Source organism: Condylura cristata, unplaced genomic scaffold (assembly GCF_000260355.1).
Source record: "Condylura cristata isolate star-nosed mole 26May11 unplaced genomic scaffold, ConCri1.0 scaffold00011, whole genome shotgun sequence".
Classification (NCBI taxonomy): Eukaryota; Metazoa; Chordata; class Mammalia; order Eulipotyphla; family Talpidae; genus Condylura; species Condylura cristata.
The window spans coordinates 14,929,211-14,952,951 of NW_004567112.1; the positions used below are offsets into that span (position 1 = coordinate 14,929,211).

At 42.9% G+C, this 23,741-nt stretch overlaps 1 protein-coding gene across 1 annotated transcript in view; it reads right to left on the bottom strand.

Annotated features, from left to right (window-relative positions):
* SORCS3 (sortilin-related VPS10 domain containing receptor 3) overlaps positions 1 to 23,741 on the bottom strand; it is a 503,865-nt gene that overhangs the window by 153,497 nt on the left and 326,627 nt on the right. The window contains exon 5 of the mRNA XM_004680459.2: positions 20,650 to 20,723. Within this exon, the coding sequence (XP_004680516.1) occupies positions 20,650 to 20,723 (74 nt within the window). The remainder of the gene's footprint in view (positions 1 to 20,649; positions 20,724 to 23,741) is intronic.

Genomic DNA, 23,741 nt, shown 5'->3' on the forward strand with positions numbered 1-23,741 from the left:
AACAAGGGTGACAGCATCAACTGAAGTCAGTAGGAGGAGGACCGGCAGGAGAGTTCAGCAGAGCAGAGATCCAGGACGCCACCTCCCCAGGGCGACAGGCCGGGTGACAGTTCAGAAACCAGATCAAGAGGCCTAAAGGTGGTCGGAAGGTGAGGACACCCATTTATTATAAATATTTCATAAAACTTGGTAATGAAAAGGAGGCAACTAGCAAGGTGCTTGTGTGGAAAGGACAGTTTTGTTTTCATTCTTCCTTCTTTGTTATGGATAAGCATTCCTTATGTTCTTAAGTAGGAAGGAATAAAGAGTTTGAAAATACTAGACTAAGAGAGTCTAGTGAGAAGAGTCAAGATTAAAAATGTAGCTGGGTGCCCTCCCAACAGGTTAGAATGCAGCACTGCAAGCTAGCCATAGCCGCTTCAGTGTGAGCTCGATCCCAAGTTCCACAGATGATCCACATGGCCCAGCAGACCTCTCCCGACCCGTCCACTGCTCCCCACACAGTGTGCTTTGTCGACCTGCCGATCCTGCTCCTCATCTGTCTCTGGTGAAGCCTCTCACTGCCCCTCCACCTCTGGCCTGTACCCCAGTTTTGTATGCATCAATAAATACATCTTTTTAAAAAAATGTAACTGGAATTTAAGTTGATGAACAAAGGAAAGTAGGTTGTGCTTTCATAGTGGAGATTACTTTGGCGAGGGCAGAGGGACTCAATGGTTACTGTAAGGAAGGAGCAGGGGTGGCTGAGGTAAGTGGCAAAGATTTGGGCAACAGCATATGAGGAATGGGAGGGGGGTCGGCCGGGGATAATATTATGTGACCAGACAAGGGCTGTTGGGCTAATCAAGTGAGAAGAATGGCGTGAATGGCCTGGCAGGTGTGGGCAGGTGCGAGTGGCGGGCTGCTAGGATTCTGTCTTCAGGAATAGAGTGACCTGCCGTGGGAGCTCACCCAGGAAATGCAGACAGGGACAAGAGTGGCAAATCCACAATATGACCCCAGCTCTGATCCTGGCAAGGGAAAAGCCACTATCAGTGGCCAGTCACGTGGCCATCCCAGCTCACCCCGAATTTATTTCCAGCTCTTCCAAAACAAGAGTTTTCAACTTCTAAACCCAGATTCTTCTCTTCCTGTCCATCTCCTTGTCCATCTCCTGTCCTCAAGTCCACCCTGGCTTAACCTGTCACATCTATATAGATCCCTCCACATCCAGGGTGGGGGCAAGCGCTGATAGACACAGGGAAAGATGTCGGTGGGGACAGGACAGGGGCTGCTCTTAGCATTCATGCAGATCTTTGGGCAACATGGTCACAAAATGTCAGCCATGGATTGTTCCACTGGATGAGTCCATGCATGAATATTAATTTTTAAAACCCCTTTCCAAGTATTAGCTTTTTATAAAGCACAATGTTTACCCCAAGGACCTTCTATAACAGCAGTTAAACAGAGACACTCTAGTTCATTGTGTTTCTAAGATCCTGAGAAATAGAAATCCTTTAAGTACCTTTACTCTGCTTCACAGGAGCTACTTTCCAAAGTTTAAATTGCTTATATTTCACACGACTCACTTCCTAAATTCCATTTATAAATCAAAGTAGCTTTTGAGCAATTTGAGGGAGTGAAATGGATTAAAAAAGAACAAACATCAAATATATATATTTGGTCATTTGAGCTTATTGGATTGTTCTTTCTTTTCCTTTCTGCTTCTGCAGGGAAGGTGCTGAGCTAGGCCTGGTGTGTTCAACTTTGACCTAAAGATTAAAAGCCATGAAAGGACATGTCGTGGCTGTCTTTTTAGAGCAACTGACTTCCAATTCAGTTGCTCTCAAGCTTCTGCATTCTATCAATACACTGAAGTTACCGAATGTCTCAGACTCATGCTGAACAAGAGTTCATCCACCTTCTCAGTTATAATCATTCGATTCCAGGTTCTGGACCATATCTTGACTATTTTATAATGCTGATCTAGAAGTTACCACCACATCCAAATAGAATCAATGGATGTTAGTACTGGAAAAGTTCTCAGAGATCATCTGTAGGGCTTTCAAACCATTTGGGATGAATATATTCTCCCCAACTATTACAGACACGTGTTTTGTGAATGCAATAAAAAATGTAGACGATCAAATTGTTTGTACAAATTCCCATGTAATAAATGGATGTATTTACCTGTACTTATCTCATTACAGACCAGAGGCAGTAAGTAGACCAGCACTGGTCCCTGGCTACACTTGGGTAGCAATGAGCTGGTACAAACCTCTTGTTCTTCAGTCAAGTCAAGTGCAAGAGGAAGAGGCAATTCACCACAGTTTCTTGGCAGAAGAGATACATTAGGGCCAGGATTATCGATGCCAACCATACCCGCAGTGCTTCCTCAGAATGATCATAGTGGTTGTCTCACTACCTGTGCCCGCAGACTTAGATTCAGTTAAGTGCACCTGTCTGTCTGACTAGGTTAGGTTCCCCATTATACACTACAATTAAAGCAGCTCTTTCTCACTCCCAGCCTATGTTGGTTCTCTTCGTTTCACATTCACGTGACAACCCAACAGTCCTTTTCATTTTCACCTTAGATAGCAATTACATGTTTAATTATAGAATATAATTAGCATCTGTTTTATCTGTTGGATGGGCCATGCTGCTTCGTCTCCCTTTGTATCCTGGTGCCCAGTACAGTGCCTGGCTCCTAGTCAGGTGTTTAGCACAGGTTTGTTGAAAGAAGTAAGAGAAGCCATGCCAGGATGGCACTTTGGGGCCATCTGTAGGCACTGTGGGGGCTCACAGCATGCCTAGGCTGCCATAGGAGTGGGCGCCAGGCAGCCCGGGACTGAGCCTTAAGCCCCAGCATCTGGCTGACTTGCTAAGATTTCTCTAGAGTAGCTCAGCTCCTCCAGCCACTGTGTGAGGCATGTATACAGGGGTCATCTGTCAGGTTTTCAGCCTAGAAGAGCTTCTAGTCTAATTGTGGTGAGTGATCAGGATGGACACATGTGAGCAGTTAATGCAAGAAGTCAGCAAAAAAAAAAAAAAAAAAGGCATGAAGAAAATGAAGACGGCATGAGCTCCAAGAGTTTTGACCTCTTCTGCCTGGATTTCAAGCCTTTCAGAATCAGACCCCCTTTCAGCTGGCCAAGGTGCACCATCTTCCTTTCCTCCTGGCCAATGTGCTCCCCAGGTCTGGAAGCCTGAAGATGCCTCTGAACCTTAGTTCCTATTGCTGCTCAGAATGAAAGGCCCGCATACTCCTGTTTGGGGTTTTCTCAGTATCACCCCATCAGCCTCAGCTAGTGGCATCACGTGGGAATCACTATCCTTGAGCTTCTTGTGGCAAAAATTATCTGGACCACACAAGACAGCATCCAGACAGTGGACATCTCAGGGTCCAGCTCTCTGCAATGGGTCTAGAGTCAGTGCCCCCAAGGCTGACCAAGCTGGAAACCATGACCATGTCACCCACTATGCACAGAAAGGCCAGAACGACATGCTTCTAGTCATTGGTGGTTCTATCAGGCCCTCCGACGTGGAAAAGCAAATCAAAGAACCCAATAGGTGTGACTGCCAGTCCCGCGAAGGGGATGTATATGAGGTAACCTCAAGAAGACTTTCCTAAGACTCCATTTGTCATTTGTGAAGTGGGGACAGTCTGAACGATGGAAAATGACAAGAGAAATACATGCACTCTAGGAATGCCAGCATAATGGGCCCTACTGCCACTGTGTGGCCTGAGAGAGTCATTGGACCTCAGTTGTTCGCACATCTGTAATATGAGGGTGTAGCCTGTCTTTGTGCAAGACTTCCTTTCTGCTCCAAGCATCCAGGTATCTCTTAGAAGCAAAAATGTCTCAGATTCCCAAGGTCAGTGGCTGTTCCAGAAATCGCGGCTGCGTTCCTCTGGGCAGCCGGAAGGAAAAGGTTCTTACTCGTTACACAGACCTATAAATCATCTGGCGTCCATAGGACGCTTAATATGGAATCGCTTAATTTAATAGTCACTTTGACATAAGGAATTGTTTTCTTAAAGCTAGAACTGGCTGTAAAACCTCAAGTGATATTTTATGTATGCCATATAATAAAATCATTCAGCAATTAGTGATTAATGACATACAAAAATGCGCTTCTCGGCGGTCCCCTCCCCAGCTGCTGTTTCTCCCTGGTCTCACCCACTTCCCAGGATGAGATTCTTTAAAATCAGGGGGCGGTTTTCTGGGCCTAAAAGACCACCAGCTCCATTAAAGTGTCTGTCAGGGCCTGGCGCTGTGGTGGGGCTGATGGAAGAGCTGAGACACCTCCCAAAGCCCCAAGGCAAGATGGAAACCAGGGAGCTTCCAACTTGGATGGTGCTGGAAGGGGTGAAGCTAGAAACGAGTCAGGAGAAACATTAATACCAGATGGTCTCACTTTTATGTGGAAGACAGAGGAACCGAACAGATGTTCAAGAAACAGTCAAACCTAGCAAGCTGAACATAGAACTGAGGCTCACAAAGGGCAGGGGCAGGGGAGTCCCGACAGTGGAAGGAAGAACGCATGGGAATGTGGTGGCGACTCATGAGCAATATGGTGCTGAGAGAACTATGGTAACTACAATGATGCAAGCAAAAACTTGAACAGGAAAAAAAGAAAAGCAAGAGGCATCCTTAACATCCTTAACCACCAATGGAAGGAAATGGAATCCCTGGGGCCTGCCCTCTGGTTAGTCCCAGCAGATGGAGACAGTGTCCACGCCACTGTCCCTACAGCCCTTCCATACTGTTTCTCCTCCTCCAAATACCCAGACCCTGACTAGCTAGCAGGATCCCGCTGGCATTCTCCCCCTGGCCTCTGCTCCCACAAATGCCAAAAATTAAGCATGCCGGGAGAGCCTTTGTCTCCAAAAGACCAGCCCCAGGATTTTCTGGTTCCTATAACACTCACTACAGTGAGCACTGGTGTTAATACCATTTTATAAAGAAACAGGCCCTGGGGGCCCAAGTGGCAGCTGACCACATTAAAACCCAGATGCCCCAAGGCCAGGCCCCTGGGGGTTTTGCCAATAGGATGCTCATGGAAGTGAAGCAGCATGTAACATGTATGAGCCCTCAAAAGAAAAAAGTAATAATAATTGGTCAATCCTCTCAACCCCCCACCCCTCTGCACACACACATCACTAGCCTACATCTCAATTCGTGCACACATAAATAAAAATAAATCTTTAAAAATTAATATTAACTGGGGCCTCTCTGGCAGCACAAGGGGGTAAGTCAGCACTATGAGGCTATCGGCCGCCATTGCAGCACAAGTTCAATCCCCCATCAGGGAGTAGACCCACATGGCGCAGTAGACATTTCCTGTGTATTTCTGTAGATCCACCTGTTTTGTTCCTTACCTTGTCTCTGGTAAATCCTCTCACACCCACACACCTCTGGCCTACACCCCAGTTCTTGTATGCATAAAAAAGTAAAACAAAGCTTTTAATAATAATAATAATAATAATAATAATAATAATAATAATAATAATAATAATAATAATAATAATAATAATAAAATAATAATAACTTAGTATTATCACTGGAATGTACTTATGGCATTCTTATTTCTTATCACATTATTTTCAATTGCTATTATTATCAAACTCATATCCCCCTTAGAGACAAGGCATATGTAAATCCCTCTTCCAGGTACTCACTCCTCTAGGTTGGAAGTATGGGTGGCTGATGTCTCAGTTGAGTCACTCCCTGGGCATTTCTCTGATGTCCACTAAGGCCACACTCTTCCCCAGTGTCTGGTCAGCATTGAGACACAAAGACATAAGGCCAGTCTCCACTGCAGGGTGACCCCAGCTTCACACGCTCCTGTAGGATCTAGGGCTACACCCCTCAACAACGCTGCACCCCACCCTGTAAGGGGGTTTGCTCCTGAGAGTTTCCAACAAACCTATACACAAATTTCTAATTCAAAGTTTAGCAAGGAAACAGCCTACAACAGTCAACCCTCCCCAAACAAGTAAGAACAAAGAAATAAACAGCAAGCAATGTACTCCCTGAATCTTGTTCCAGAGCCTTTCTACACTAGGGAAGACGACACGGATATCCATGTTGAACTTGAACACTCATTCAAACATTTACATGTAAAGTCTTTACACCTATGATCACCAGAACTTGTTGATTTATTTCCAAGTAGAACGTGATTTTTTAGATTCTAGGAGACAACAATCTCGAAGCACAAAAGAAAGTGTATTTATTTTCTGTTCTTCAAGACATTCTTTTTCCATTGCAAAGCACATTTTCTGCAATTACTGGCACTCCTGCTCCTCTTTTCAGTCCTCACTGCCCCCAGTAATAGCTTTTTAATTGGCCACCTGGTCTCCACTTCTCCTTTCTATCCTTTGCCCTTCATCCCACTGCAAGATGATCTTCCTGAAGGCCAGTCTGAGCAAGCCCGGCCCAAGCAGCTCCTTCAAGGGTGCACTGTATTAACCGCAAAATCTTCAAGCCAGCATTTAAATCTCCAAGTTACCACTTTAATCTCCTTTCCCAGCCTGAGCGACATTTCGTCTTCCATAAGCATAGAACTTGAGCTTCCTGACCGACTTAACTCTCAGCAATATTTTAAGCATACCCCATGCTCTTCCATTCTAAATCTGTCCTTCCCCTGCCTGAATGGCTACCGTTGCATCAACCAGGAGGCTCCCCATGACACACTCGAGTTACCCCTGTTCTAAGTGAACACATTTCACCTTTCTTCCAGATAACCCCACACTCGACACCTCTATCTCAGGACCCCTCACTATTGTCCTTTACCCCTCACATGCGTCTTGACGTTTCTTTGTCCTCTTATGTCATTTAGCATTGGCTGCAGAAAAAAGCACCCCGAAATTCAGTGGCCAAAAATGTATTTACTTTGCTCCTAGCAGCAGAAGCATAACTAGATTGGTGTGGTGGGAGGTTCTGCTCCAAGCAGTGGGCTAGGCAGAGTGCGGTTGCACCAGAGGGGCCGGCTCTGAGCTCAGGCTGCCAGTGAAGGAGCTGGGGGGAAGGGTGGCCACAGTTCTGCATTGGTAGAGGTCGGAGAGTCACCCCACTAGAATGGCACTTTAAAGTTTCTGCTTGCTGTCACATCTTGACAAAAAGCAAGCCACGCATGTGCCAGAAATCAAAGGTTGAGGAATTCCCTGCTGCACATAGACAAAAGGTAACACTGAGTTACGTGGCAACAGGTTGGATGTAAAACCCCACTGCTTGAAAGAGCTGGGAATGCGGCACCCTCACGGCCTGTCCTCTCCACCCCTCGGTGTGTGCACTGTTCATGCAGGCACTCAACCATCTCTCGAATGGAATTCCAGTAACGACATCTAAATGAACATAAATGAAATCAATAACTCCATTTATACCATAGTGTTAATAAAAGCTGCAGGCCTCATTTTCATAATGGCTAACATCTACACAGCATACAATAGTTAAAAGCATTTTAACAATACCCGATAGCTTTCAAAGCACACTTCAACGTATTATCTCATTAAGCACGGCTCATATGCACATGATGTGAGCAAGATGCTTGCAGGTGGCAATGTCGTCTTTGGCTGGAACTGCTCCTTAACTGTGGCTGTCGGGAGGAGCGCCACAGGGGACAGGGAGCGTTTTGGTAAGGGGTCCAATTTGAACCACTCACAGCATGATACCTGATACTAACGTGCCTCCCTGGTTTTCAGAATCACTTCTTAACCAACTTCTCTGCTTTCCAAAAGCTAAGGGCAAAGAAATCTCCAGGACAGAGTGTTAGATGGAGATTCTTGATATCCAGGCTGGAGGTTCAGGTCAAGACTTGGGGTGGGGTCCAGGAGTCTGCATTTAATAAGCACTATGGTCAATCTGCTGCAGGTTTCCATGAACCATCATCTGAGAAACATAATTCTCACTGACTATTGGAGGAGACAAGACTTCTGACCCACACATGCTGGAGATCTAGACACAGGCTGCAGGAAAATCCTAGACTCCAGGGATGAAAGCACTGGAACAAACTGCCAAGACCCATTAGTAAAACCCTTGACTTCCACCGATGAAGACGTAAAAAGCCAGTGGAGCTCCAGAAGTGCCCAAGACTTGGCTGTTCATCCAGACACAGAAGGTGAATCTCATCCAGAACCCCTGATTCCTGATTAAACTCTTTCAACTGCACCTCTCCAGTCGTGGATCTTTCTTATTCTTGTTAATTGAATTTTTCTCAGCTCTGAAAGCATGCTAACAGTCTCATGTTAAAAAAAAAAAAATAGTATGGTGGCGCAAGGGGTTAGGACACAGCGCTGCAAGCTGGCCACAGCCGCTTCAGTGCGAGTTCTATCCCCAGCCCCGGAGGAGCCAGACCTCTCCTGTCTCACCCACTGCTCCCCTCAGCAGTGTACTTCGTAGATCTGCCTACCCTGCTCCCCATTCTGTCTCTGGTGAAGTCTCTCACTGCCCCTGCACTTCTGGCTTGTACCCAGTTCTGTATGCATAAAGAAATAAATCTTTGGGGGAAAAAAATAGTATGACAGAAAAGAAAAGGGAACAGAAGAGAGGAAGACATGACACCCCCAACCCTCACCCCCCCTCCCCCAGTTATGTGATTCGTGTTCCAAATCTCCTCTTCTGGAAAGTAGGAAAAAGTAGTAAAAACCAACTCCATTTGTTCTATTCCGCCGTCACTTCCTTTAACGGCACTTGTTAAACAGGGGCAGTCGTGCTAAGAAGTGCAAGAAGCGGGTGCTGGCTCTCTCCTTCCAGTCTCACTTGGACAAGCACTTGGCCATCCCATTTTCAACCCCCAGTGTTCTTGGCCCAGCTCCTTGGCAATTACTGCATACTTTGGTGCCTTTTATAGATCAGACCGGTTCCAGGGCCTGACCTTTTCAACGCTTCAGTCTCCTCGCATCCATCTGAACTGCTGAGTGGGCAGAGCAGAGCTCCCCAGGGGCTCTCTCTTTGCCTCCATGGTGCACAGTCTGCCCAAATTATTTGACAGCTTCTTTTCAGTGCTGTTAGGGAAAAGGTTGGAGGATGTCTGAGTATGATGTGCTGGCCAGCGGGGAGCATTGGGGGGTGGGGCGGGCAAACCCTTAATCCAGCATCCCTGCTGTCTTTCCAAAGAGTGGGTGTGAGTGTGAGGCCTAGGAAGAATGGGTCCCTATTTGGGTGTATTTGAGGAAAACCAGCATGGGTTCTTAAATCAGAAGTCTACCCTTGAGTGTATCTGTAAGCAAAGGGGATCAAGGTGGTAGAAAATGCCAGTTGGTAGATTGAGAAATAGACAAACAAGTACAAGGGAGAAAACTGTTATCTTTGAAATGCAATCTGCTGACAGCTTCTGGCTGAAAAAGCCTAAGTGCCTATAGGAATCCCCTGCTTTAGGCATTCCTTTGGGAACAAAATAAGCTAGGGAGTGACTAAATAATACTCAGTGGCACTTGTCATTAAGAAAACAGGAGATCCACTTCTTCCACTCCAGTCACCACAGCCTCTCATCCTCCTTCACACCAAACTCGATGAATCAGCAAGTGGCTTGCAAACACCAGGTCTATGTGTATGTGAGAGGCAGTTATGCTCTCCCCAAAATACGGGGCCTCCGTTTGCAGAGAAGAGTGTCACCAGGCAGCATCCACACTAGCCCATGGCTTATGTAGTGTGGCAAAGACTTTAACCATCCACATAGTGTCTACACTACGAAGTTAGGTATTTATGGTGGTGTGAGCATTGAGGAAAGATAACCCAGAGACAGTCATGCCAGGACACAGCTTGTGCAAAATGGGGAGAATGATGGAAAGACCAAAATGGGAGATCAGTCATGACCTGTAAACCTTGTTTGCTTGTTTTCTTAATAATGGTTACCTACCTCTGAAAGAAAGCTTATGAGAAATCTAATGTTTAAAACTAACAAAACTCACATTAAAAAATGAATAAGAAGTTGGCCCTCCCTGGTGGCACAGCAGGTTAAAGCACAGTACTGAGAATATAAAAGCCACTTCCGCATGAGTTCGATTCCTGCCTGCCCCAGAGGGGACCACTTGGTGTGACAGACCTCTCCTGACCCACCCGCTGCTCCCCTCAGCAGTGTACTTCGTTGATCTGCCTGTTCCGTTCCCCATTGTCTCTGGTGAAGCCTCTCACTGCCCCTGAGCCTCTGGCCTGTACCCCAGTTCTGTGTGCACAAATAAATAAATCTTTAGAAAAAAAATGAATAAGAAGAAATAAAGCAGGCAGAAGGTGAGCCATTCTGGCTGAAGGACTCTCCCAGGCTCCTCTCTGTATGATGCGGTCCTGGGAACAATATGTCAGACCCTCTCAGAATTTTCAACAGCGATGAGGGAGACACCAAGAGAGTGGATGTTGTTTCAGAGTCCTTTCCACTGTAACATGTCCATAACCCTTTAGTATAAACGAGAATATACACATTCAGTAGGATATTCAGCCACCATTACGATTTTATGAATTCTTGTATATACAAACAGAAGACTATTTATGTTCGGTGTAAGTGGGAAAAAAGTAACATAAACTGGGCACATTAATAAGTAAAAATTTGTGAGAAATAGCTTTCATGTTGACAAAAATTTAAAAATGCCAGAACACAAAAAATGTGGTATTAAAATGATAAAACACTTAGTTTCATAAAAAACTATAATGTACCAATTAAAGGGTCAGCAAAAAATGTATCATTAAAAAAAAAAACTATGAGGTACATACTTTTTAAAAGTTTAAAAGCCATATATTTTCACTGGAGAGTAGAACTAGAGAATGGAATGCTTTAGATTTGCATCTGTCATGAGAAAAAAAAAAAGCAGTAGATTATCTATTGACAGAAAGTTGCACCGAAATGCACTTGAGCATCTCAAGAAAAGTGCCAAATGTTAATAAATCTTCATAAAACATGAATATCAAGCCATTCTCTGCACAAAAGATGAATGGCTCCATTACCCAGAGAGACAACGCTAACCCATTTACCTGCCATTTGAAGCCCTTCACTCCCAGCTTTATTTCTCATTGTCCCTCAGTGCAAATCCTGTTTTTCTGGCATGCTCTGCTCAGTGCTGGTGGGGGGCGGGAGTAAGCTACTTGCTCCTCAGAGAACATGGAGCAGACCTGAAAATCTGGGACATTTCAGTAGTCACAACTGGATGGGGAGTTGTGGGCATTTAGAGAGGAGACATCCCTTCTAATGCACAGGATAATTTTCCAGCTCAAAATGTCAAAATGCTGAGTTGGAGAAAGCCTTTTCCGGAGAATCCACTAAGTGTTCTCCAAACACAGCATGACCTAAGCTTTGTTCTGACTATTCTCCCTTCCCAAGAAAGCCCATCTTCTTTTCTTACTTGCCAATTGAACCCACTCTTCAATTTTATTTCTTTCCATCTACTTCGCCAAGAAGCTTTCCCCAGGGAATAAAAAGTTAACTAGGCCCTTCACCCTGGTCACACTCATAAAGCTTGCTGTGATATTCCTTTGGGTTTTCCCATTTTGGCCATGGTCCCTAGCAATCTGCATGGATTTGTCTCAACATTTACATCACATCTGCTAAAGCACACAGGATTTAATGCTACATAGTGTTTTGTTTATGGTCTCATGAATTTTATTTAATTTTATTAACATTAAGCTAGAAATAATTCTCTCTGAAAATAGTTTTAACAAGTCTAATAATCAGACATATGCTACTAGCTGGAAAAACATCAGAAATGCAAACATTGACTGTAAGGCACTGAGATTTAAATGTTGCGAGGAGGGCGTAAGACTCTCGGATATGCTCAACCTTGCTTAGTTTCAGAGATACCACTTTGAACTGGCCATCAAACTGAGGACAATCATTTCTTCCATTTATTACCTCATACGTTATTTTCTTATTAATTTCTAGGTAATTTTTCTGAAGCACTGGAAGCTTGGCAAGACTGATGCAGAGCCAGGAGACAATGGCACAGAACATGCAGTTGCCCTTCTCACTGCAGAAATGAAGTTCGATTGCTCATGGTCACAGCTGTTACTGCAAAGTTCCCCCTTTGATTTAGATACCCAGATTCCCCACAGGAACAAATCTCTAGTCATATCATACTCCCCTAATCACTTAAAGTTTATAAAAATATTCCCCTTATAAAGTAAAGGATCTTAGGACACCAATTATATACCCAAAGAGTTATCTATCAATGCTATCAATACACCCAGTGGCTACCCAGTTCGCTTATGCCAATTTGAACAGAGATGGTGTGTGCAAAGATCTACATTAACAAAAGCATCAAAAGTGAAAATTCCCTTGAGGACTTTAATGAGCAATGGGCAGGACCTATGCGAGGGAAACTACAAGTTTACTGAGGAATGCACTGGAGTAGGATGAAAGGAGGAGAAATGCGGTCAAAATGATGACTGAATATTGAAAATAATTCCATTCTCTCCAAATGAATTTATATCTTTGCTGCAGTTTGAATAGTCATCAGATGAGCTGCTTTGTGTGGGGGGAGGGAGGTGAATGGAACGTGACAAAGTAAATCCAAACTCATTTTGATGGATAAATGAGTCAGATAAGCCAAGAATAGTTTGGCAATAAGAGAGGGATCCATTTTTTTTCTTTTATTTTTATTTTGTTATGTGTTGCAAGGGAGGAGACTTGCCCAGTCAGATACTACATTGTGTCGCAAACAATAGTTAAAGCACAGTGAGGTCTGGCTCAAAGCACAGAGAACTGACCAATTCAATAAAATACAATCTGACAAATGCAACTGACCTAAAGGGTTTCTTACTAATGACCAGAGTTTCCAGCAAGAAGGAACAGAAAATAAGCAGAGGAAATAAACAGCCATAAATAAGGTTAGAGAGGTAAATGGGAAAATGTTCATTGGATTTTATTTTACTTAAAAATATAGAAATCCTATAAATGTGTAACTCCATTAGACTGGATAAAATTATTGAATTAAACTGATCAAAACATGATCTAATCATGGAAAAAACAGTCAACTATTAATATGAGATTTCTAAAGCAAAATGAAGAAGAATGTTCAGTATTAAGTCCTATACTGTCTACTTGTAATATTTCTAACATATATGTATAGTATGAACACAGTACACATATATACTATCTTATTATATACTACTGCATGTTATTATATAATATGTAAAGCATATATTATATACTTAATAGATGATATATGTAACCTACACATGAAATAATACACTAATTAATATATATTATGATGGACTCTGCATCTTTCTGAGCAGAGACAGCAGAAAGCGTGCTCTCCCTCATCCCCATGCAAGGCACAGAAAGAAGGAGGCTCTCCACAGCCAGGAGAGCCCTCATCAGGAATGTCCCATGTGGGCAGCCTGAAGTATGACTTCCAGCCTCCTGAAAACATAAATGCATGCTGCTAAAGCCACCCAATCTAAGCTGTTTCGTTTTGGTAGAAGAAGCGAACTAATACTCACCTCAAGCCAGCCCAAGCTGGGGCACAACATGCTTATATCTCTTCAGTGAGAAAAGTGGTGATTTTTCCTAACTGCAATTCTATGTTCAACCTGATTTCAAACAGCCCCACGTCTTCAGCCTGTGGCATGTTTCCTGGGCTTCTCAGCTCAGCATCCTTTTCTTTCTTCTCTCTCTAGGCTTCTCTTTGACCTGCTATTTCTCATATTTCCTACTCACCAGGCTGATGAGCTGTTTACTACAATCAATGTGTCTATTCTCTGAATTTTTCATGGAATACACAGGCCCTGAGAAGCAATCCAAGCTTCAGGAAAACCACAGCTGTCAAGACACTTGACTCTACAAGGGGTGGGTGTCTCCTGACCACACACTCACAGGAAAATAAATGGCTAAAATCTCATCCACTGTGAAACAGTCAATGTGAAAATAATCACACTGGCTCCTATCTAAAAGATTATCAGTGAGACTCCACTGCTCCTGAGGTGCATACACTTTTCTCCTGCCCTCTGCATCATCATCTGGATGGAATGAGCATTTGGAAGTCATGTGTCTCTAATTCCAGAGACATCAGATAGTTAGGGAAATAGGAAGAAATGTTCCTTTTGTACCTTGAAAAGTTCACTACTCTAGTTTAGACAAGTGGATGTGGCTATCTTTGGATTCCATATTTACCATATGAAAGTCTTTCCAGGTTTCCCAAGGTAGAGTCAAATATGATGTCATCTTTTCATGGTAAAGAAGTCATTGGGTGTACAGCTGCATATATCTCCTGATTTCCCTCCTTCATGGAACTACACGTGCTGGCCATAATTATCACATGAGTCCAGTCCATCTCCATTTCATCCAGAGGCAAGCACTCTGTCCCCCCCAACCCCAGGATGACTGCCATGTGTGGGCTCTGATCCCCATATTTTGCTCTTGGCATTAAGATGTCTCTTTCAAGAGCAAGACACAACCAGACATACCATGTGGGTGGCCCCCACTTGCAAACTAGACACTGGTTTCTGCTTGCAGGCTGAGCTTTCAATCTACCCTCCTGACCTTGCATGTATTATTTGAATGTAATGTATTTTTAAATTGCTGCACCATTTTAAAAATGTAAGGCAGAGCTGAATTAAATATTATTTGTGGCGTACCCTGGTTTTCAAAGGGCCTCTAAATCTGATCCCTTATTTCAGGTCGATGTCTAAATCCCATTACTTGAGATTGCAAATGACTGTGTTTGCAAAATTGTAGATGCACATTTAGGCAGTTTCAAAAATTCAGCCCTTAATGTTAACTTTGTTTGAAAAGACCTTGATTTTCCAGGAAGCAATCTGAAGCCATTCTGTCTGTTCCTTAACTCTGTCTCTGTCGTGGATAATGTATTAATAGCCTAAGGATTACTCAGCATGTGGTCCTTCTGAACTAGTGTAGGGTCTAAATGAGTTCCTGCTGAACAGAAGGAGCTCATGTTGCAGCAAAACACACAGTACATTCCAGAACAGGTGAGATCGACTGAGGAAGAGATGTAGAAGCGTTCACTCCCATCACATTTCTCAAGGTAGTCATTTCCCAATTTTACCTCCTGCTTCTCTGGCCTTTGCCTTCCAAACCCACAACTGCTACAGACTGAGATGGTAACCCCAGGACCCAGACTCACAAGTTCTTTATGCCATAAGTGAAGCTAGGCTCTTCTCTGGAAGAGTATGTGCACATTTGGCTCATGTATATGAACACTCACAATCATAATCAACAATATTCTCTTAAAACACAAACCTATCATCAAAACATACAATAGCAGAGCTAGCATAGATTGAGTGGAGTAGAATAGAACAGTCAGACCACCTCATGACATGAAATGAGCCTCACTCAGGCTGAGAGTAAAGCTCTCAGGTCTGTTAGTCAACCATCAGCTCCACAGAGGCCGAGTACCAGGAAGCCAAAAATATCAGGACACAGTGGCGTTTCCCTACTTTAAGGCAGACCAAAGCAATAGACAAGATACAACATCTGGAGTTGATAACAATGAGGAGGTAATGCAGGAAGGGGTCTAAGACAGAAGCAGTTAACTTAGGTTCCAATAGAAAACAGCAAAAAGTAACAAGCAAGAACTGAATTTGTTAAGGATTTCTGTATCACAAACAACTATACCATTTAGCAACAAACAACAAATATGTATTATCTCACTGTTTCGATGGGTCAGTAATCTGGTCACAACACAAATGGGGGCCTCTGTATCAAGCTCTCTCACAAGGTCTCAGTCAGTGTGTTGGCCTGAGGCTTGCCCTCATCTGAAGCTGTGGCTGGAGAAGGCCAGACTACCACAGACATTCACGTTATTGCTGGTGAGAGTCACGTGTTCCTTATTGGAGCTGACTTGCTGGACCAAGGCCCTGAGTTCCTCAGCGACTACTGGCTAAAGGTCTCCCTCAGCTACATGCCACACAGGCCCCTCCATGGGGCAGCTCGTGGTAGGAAAGTGTGGACCAAGCAAAAGCAGGTTTGCAAGCGAAAGATGCAAACCACTGTCTTTTATAACCTCATTTCCAAAGTGATATTTCATCAGGTCTGCCATGTTCTATTCTCTAGAAACAAGGTGCTAAATTCAGCCCAAATGCAAAGATAGGACATACAATGGTGGGGAGTGCTGAAGAGAGGGCTGCGTGGACCATTTTGGAGGCAGCCTGCCACAGAAGTGAGGCACCACTATTAGTAGGCCCACTGTGCCATCGGTTACAGGTGTGGGTCTGTAACAACACGTACAGCTGACTAGGATTTTGAATAAAAGGTATTAAAGTGACTAAAAAGGTATATATTTTGTTCTATTTTTCTTTTAGTAGTGATTAAATTAAATATATTAAACCCTAACGATGATCAAGTTCCCCTCGTAAGTGAGGATGTGCAACTACTGAATATGATTGTGACTTGCTGGGACTGAGGTGAGAGTGATACTTGCTGAGGTAAAGGAGGGGAAAGTCATAAAACAAAACTGTTGTGACCCTCAGGGAAGAAAGTGCAGTTGGCTGAGGAAGACACTGCAATAGAGAGAAACCACTCTACTGAGACCAGTTTTAGAAGCCATGTAATGGGAAGGAAAGAGGAGACCATCACTGATGAGGTCAGGATTTTGGAGAGGTGACAAGGACAGAGGAGTTAGGAAGACTTCAGTGCGCTATGTGATGTGAAGCCTCTTTGCAGCTCCCTTCAAGAAAACATTCAGTAAAAAGCTACAATGCTCTGAAGCACTGTTAGTGTCCACTTTGAAATATCATTCACTAATTCACTAAAACAAAGAAAAAATGAACAATCATTCTATTAAAAAAAAAGAAGAAGAAGAAGAAAGAAAGGAATCATATAAAGTGTTTAAGACAATGTGGCAATGTTATCACAATAAAAATAAGATATTTAAATAAATAAATAAATAAATGTTACACTCTGCTGAGACAGAAAAACTAGCCAAGTTAGTAATTGAGCTACTCAGGACACTGGCCCAAGAAAAAAATTCTGGATCTAAAGAAATATGCATCAAATATTAATGAAGTCAATTTTATGATCATGAAAAATGTCAAAAAATTCAGTGCCCAGTAAAAATAAAACAGATGCAAAAGTGCATATCTTTACATAATGAAATGTTGCATAGACAATTTTAAATGGTGGTTTAGATATACTAATTAAAATGTTGTCATTAAACATTAAGAAAGGAAAAGGGCAGATCATACAAATTTGTAAAAGAACATTGCCCACAAAACGCAGGGAGCAAGGACTGTGCCAGGCTGGACAGGAAAGACAGCTGGTCTCCTTTGACCACCTTGTCCTATTTTCCTTTAAATGCCATTGTCCTCTAGACCTGAGTCTACACATACCCAAGGAACTGCTGGCCTTTCTCATTAATGACCCCCTTCTGCCTGGCCTTCCTGAAACAGCAGAGGAGAAGCTGCTGGCACATGGTGACTAGAAAGGAGCATGGAACGCACCAGCTCTGAGCACAGCACAGCAGCAGCCCCTGCCCATTCGGCTGTCTCTGGATGTTTCACTCTTCAGCCTGAAATCAGATACCCTAATAGCATCAAGGAGCAGTCCTTGAGAGAACCCTCTCTCTGCACCCCCAAAATTCAGAGATCTAGAGCTATCACATTGGTTGACTTCTATAGCTGTTTCTTACTTTCAAGACCAGCCCCTGTCACAATCCATACACTCCAGAAGAGAAGGGGATGAGTTGAACATGCTGGTGTGGCCATCGTGAGGATGAGGGGGGAAAGGATGCTGACCTTTCAGGAGAGAAGATTATTAAGGGAATGTTAGTGAGGAAGAGACATTAGAGACATTGTTCTCTCTCACAATATAACCCATCATAGACAAGAGGCCCTTAAACTCCCGCCCAGTTACAGAGGACACAGGAGACCTGGATGCCTGTGGTCTTGTTGACAAGGATGCATGAAGAGGGTGAACACCTATGGAGGATGAGGGGCCTGGGAGGCAAAGCTGTGAACTCCAAGTAGTAATCACATTGGATGTGCAAAGAAAATAATCGTCCCTCTGCAGAATGCTCCTGCCTGCTAACTACCTCCCAGTGGAAGAGTGGAAGTTCTTTTCATTTGCAGCTCAGCAGGATATTAAAAAACAACAACCACTTTCCCCCAAGATAGCTCTACTCAAGCAGACACTAGCGAGGGACTATTTAGGGCATTTATTCCACGTTGGTGCTATCTCTGTGTGTTATAATTGCAGAAGATGTCAAGGTGATGGGAGAGGATGGTCTGGTGGCCTGCCAGTTACTTAGGTGTCCACTAAGTGGAAGGGTCACATTTCAAGAGTTTCCACAGCATTTCCCTCTTATTGCATCACATGTTAAATGGCTGAGTCATTCTCAGATGTGAGATTCCTCAGTGACCTCTCTTGATGGAGCTAGAACACCTGGAATTCATAAAGAAAATTTTATCTCAAGATGAAGCTTTTATTTTTGATGCCAATGAATATCATGCCCCAGGCCCTGCCTACCCCACAGGCTCTGTGGTGGGTGTAACAGCCATAACGACGACCATTGCCTTAGAGAGGAGACAAAATACAAGGCAGCAGCTGGATCCTCTGTCTCCTGCACGCTGGGCAGGAGGGATTTTCCCTGGAACCCCCTAAACTCTCCTTTCCATCTTAGGGAAGCAAAATGGGAGCAGAAACTTGATATTCATGAAGTTTCTTTCCTTAAAATTTGCAAATATCCAAATTATAAATAAGAATTGAACACGGTTCCTTCTGAATTATACAATCACGCTATAGTTTACATACCACAAGCTACAGTCTTAGCATCATCTTTCAATTCCATGTCTTGTTTGTGGCAAGACTCCTCTCACAAACTGACCCCGTTATCACTTCACTCTACACTATTTCTCCCCAAGAAGTAGTTTCAGGTTTTTTTGTTGTTGTTTATGCTTTTGGTTTGCTTTGTTTTCCATGCCATAAGAATTATGACTCAACAAAGAGCAGAAGACAATAAAGTTAGGTTGAGATGCTTGGTAGTAAATTAATCCATTCAATTGTTATCTGTTGTCTACGGGCAGTCTCACCAGGTATGGATTTAAATTTGTGCCCTAGAAAAATGACAACTCACTTATTTGTCATGGTCTTCAGAACTGCCAATAAACATTGTACTTACAGACCTAATTTAAAAATTATAAATCAGAAACAGAAATGATACTGCCAGGTGTCCAAATGATCATATGTGGTCCTTATAACAACCTTACGTTGACAAGAATACAGTTCCCATGACACAGATGAGAAAAAGCACAGCTGGACGGAGCCCTGTGTCAGCCAGAGTTGTACTCCACACCCAGAAATGTGCACAAGGAGCAAGTGAATGTTTTCATTCCTAACCCATACAGAACACATCTCTACAACGTCAGCAGTGTAGAGTTTTAGCCCTGGATTCTGTCACTGGGAGGAAAAAGGTCCCTGAAAGTGAGCTCTTCCTCAACAGCTCCTGTGACACCTAAAAGAATAATCATGGCAATTATACATCAGAAACAGGGAAGTGATAATTACAAAAATGAAATCTTTAGCTACCACTTGGCCAGCCAGCATGGGCACTAACTTTTATATTTCCCCATGGGGGCATATATGAAAGAGACACAGAATGGAGGAGAGATGAAACACAATTATCAGGACCTGGGGATTTATTCTTTCTGCTACACAAAGGAAGGGGGAGGGCAGATGGCACCTGGAACATTCTCTCCTAGCTCTTTGCAAAAGACAGGGAAATGCTGTTCCTCATCCACTTCATTTAATTTCCTTCAGAAATGATGACTGGGCTTATCCAGTTTATTGTACTTTCCTTCTCCATCAACTTGACCTTCTAGTCAGCCAACTGCCTTATCATCTCAAGAGTTTGCTCCAGAAATAGCAGAGGACTTTTTTTTTTTTTTTTGAGGGACTTTGAGGGAGGGAAGACTGAGCAACTGCTCCATCTTGGCTGAGCAAGAGGCTGCAGTTCCATGGTGAGAATATCAGAGAAACAAATACATCCTTTTTTTTGTCCTGCGCTATTGAAAAAACTTAAGTGTTGCAGATACGGACCAGAGAATAACTGTATAGCAGGTACAGACCAAATAATAGTTGGTCTGAAAGGCACAAAAATAACTGGGGATAGTCCAGATGGTTAAGTGAGAACACTATTCCAATTCCCTTCTCTCTCTCAGTTCTCCTAATGGTCTACTATAACAAAACACACTTAATTTTTATAGAATGGTTTAGCAATCATCACATTTGATTCTGGACACAGTTTCATGAGTACAGAGAGAACCTGGTGAAACCATTCCAAAGGTTTGTATTTCCAAAGAAGATGGTGTGGATGCATATATGTGTGAGGTACTTATCACTGTCCCCTCTCCACACAACACATGTGGCTTTCTAAGGAAACTGAACTAAGGTATTTCAAAAGTCAAGGACTATATCTGCCTTTCAAGATATTATTATTACATAGCTAAGAGAACCCAAGTCCTAGTCCAGTGCTTTTCAAACTCTAATGTGCACATTTACCAGCATTCATGTTAAATGCAGTCCACTGATCAGTGAATCCTGCCCAAGATTTCACATTTATAACTCATTTCCAGGTGATGCTGAAGTTACTGGTTCATGGAGCACACTGAGTAGCTAGGGGCTAGAACACATCTGTCCTCAAGTGCTGACAGTACCCAGCATTGACCCAAGTGCTGTGCTATCTGGTAATTCTTTACCCAAGAAAGCAGGGAGTGTGCAAGAGGGACTTACCAGTAAAACCTGCTAGGAGTGATACGTTCATGCATGAGTTGCCATCGTCTTCCAAAGTCCATGGAGCTGTAGAGCTGCAAAACAATGCAGTGAAGAGAACATAAGCATCAAGGGGCTTATAGTTCACATGACTACAGCGTCTCCACCTTGCAGAAGAACATCCCAACACAGAAGAGTGCCTGCCATTGAGTAGGAAATTGTTTCATCCCCATAAATGTGGGTGGCAATGAATAGGCTGTGTTCATCATGGTGCACTCTAGCACCGAGCAGGTGTTCAATATATATCCCACAGACTGATGTTTTTGAGAATATAAATCCATTTCTGACACTACCCATCATTCTCTGCTTTAATAAAATGATGTCTTCTTTTGTTCTGCAGATTTCACAAAAATTTTATTACATCTAAAATTAATTGAGCTTGTTTAAAAATTACTTACTGAACAACATGTAAAACTCCACCTATCTGTGAAAATAAGAAAGTTGGTTTCTCTGCTCATAGCGGAAATTAGGCACATATGTAGGGATGCCCATGAGCTGGGGTCAGAAGCACTATGATACACAGAATATTGTACTCTTTCGGTTTATCCCTTGCTCTCTATAACCCAATAAAATAGACTCTTTAATCCACTAATGAAACTAGGGTTATTTACATTCCCCTATTTTTGCATTGGTCGAGAGTGAGGCCACTGACGGCGAAGGGAAAATTAGCCATCCAGCTCGGTCAGGACAAGTGTTGCTTCCTTCACAAAGTCATTCCTGATCACTTCAGTCACTCACCTTTCTTCTCAATGTGTTGTACTTGTCTTTTGTTTTGATCAAGTGCTTATCACAGGGTAATATATGGGCATTTCTTTCAGGTTTGTCTGAATCATTTTGCTTCTAATCCCTGAATACACATAAAGTAATTACTAAATATCTGTTGCCTAAATCAACTAAATCTGGCAAGGAATCATGGGGAGCAACTCATAGGATAAGAAAAAAATCCAGAGTTGTTCCAAGATATTACAAAAATAAAAAAGAATCCCCTGCTTATTTTAAGGGGGCAGTATGTTATACTTCTGGAAGACAAAAGGAAGAGCCTAATATTGCTTTAAGAGATAAGTCAGGAGCATCGGGTTCATTTTCAACAGAATGTATTAAAGTACACCAGGTGATCAGACTGATAATGTGATAATAATAACAAGAATATTATAATGATAACAATAATTGCACCATGATGTTCCTTGCCATGTAACTGCACCTGACAAAGACATTTACATGTGGAAAACCAGAGGTCAATTCTGATATAGCTGATCACATGTTTATACTTAATCAGAAAAACTTACATCAACAGCCATAGCCAAACTGGGTGCTCATTCCACAAGTTAAGTATTCACTGCTCTGTGTGTCTAAATCTGTGCATGGGAAATACTCGCAAACTATCCCCATCACTCCTGTCCCTGTTTAGTCGCTGATTCAGTGAATAAAACAATAATAGTTTTACACCAGTCAATTACAGAGTGCACGAAACACATCTCATTCTTCAGGAGGTAAAAAGGGTCACTGCTTCCTGACCCTAAAATGTGCATAGAGGCAAATAATGTCAAAGAGGAATACGGGGTGAAGTTAAGGCCTCAGAAGTTGAGAGATATAAAACAGATGAACAGAGGTAGAAGTGGAACAATTAGGCTTTCTAGAGAAATGGAACTCTACCTAGAGCTTTAAAAGTAGAGCGGCGGGGAAAGAAGACAAGCAAAGATTTTACTGGGGAAAGGAGATGGGAATGCAAAGAGTGCCAACTTGTTCAAAACTCTGAATGTGGTTTGTGGGGGAGCAGTTAAGAGAAAGGATGGAAGTGATGACTATTGTTGATCAAATGAAACTCGTCTGTCCATCTGTCCATCCATCTATTTCTGTGTGGATGTTTCTATATCTGTTTGTATGTGAAAATTGCCTTGGAGGGGTGAGAGGAAGTTTCTTCCCCTTGGGAAGAATATGTCTGCATGTTTTATTGCGAGGACTAGGTTTTCCATACAAGGTTTTAAGAAATGAATCATTTCCCTTCCCATGGCAGGTGTCTGAGGGACAGATGCTCAGGCTTAAGATATTTATTTGGAACCTCCTATAATACACCAAGATAGACTCTCTGCTCTTATTTCAATTATAGAAAACAGAGCCCCAAATTATAACAAGTAAAAGCCTGCACAATTGTGCCTTCCTTTACTACAAACTCTAGAGAAGAGGCAGGGATGCAGGAGGGTCACACTGATACACTGGGAGCATCAATCTTTTGGCCCAATTACTCGACCTCCAATCATGGGGGCCCCAGGTGGTGGCAGACCACCATCCGGCATGGCTCCTGCTAGGGCCCGCTCTGGGGAGAAGCAAGACTCCCTCATCCCATGGTCCTCATAAAGAAAGCTCCAGAGATGGCTGCGGATCCCAACTGGACTGTTCCAACGCCTGCTCCCCATTGCTGGTTTTGCTTTTTCAGCTCCTCAGTTTGAATGATGGGTGAAAAATTAAATTGAATTCTCTGCCTAGAGGCTGATTCAGATGAACAGAAAGAACAGGCATCTATTCATTAAGGGCCTCGGGTTAGCTACCTTGTCTCTCAATCTACAGCAAGTTGCTGAGCCTGAAATGAATTTTATCATAGCACAAGTTGAATCTTTGCAGCCTTTCCATTCAAACATTTGTTCATCCATTTCTTCATTCATTCACTTGAAGTGTATCAAGTAACAACTTGTATCAAGTAACTTCTTGTATTAAGGCAGTGAATGAAATGCTGAGTTTAGAAACACTGAAACATGCCACAAACAGTGGAAACCAGAAATGAAGACAATCAACTACCATGGAATATGTAATAATATTAATACTAGTTACTTCTGCAACAGTAAGACTGTGGAAAATTGGTATTTTCTTATCTAGATATTTAAAATTATTAAGAATATTTAGCTATTATAATTTTTGTAGTTAAAAATGAAAGCTGGCCCTCCCTAGTGGTGCAGCGGGTTGGAGCACAGCACTGAGAATCTAAAGCCGCTTCCTCATGAGTTCGATTCCCGCCTGCCCTGGAGGTGACCACATGGCGTGGCAGACCTCTCCTGACC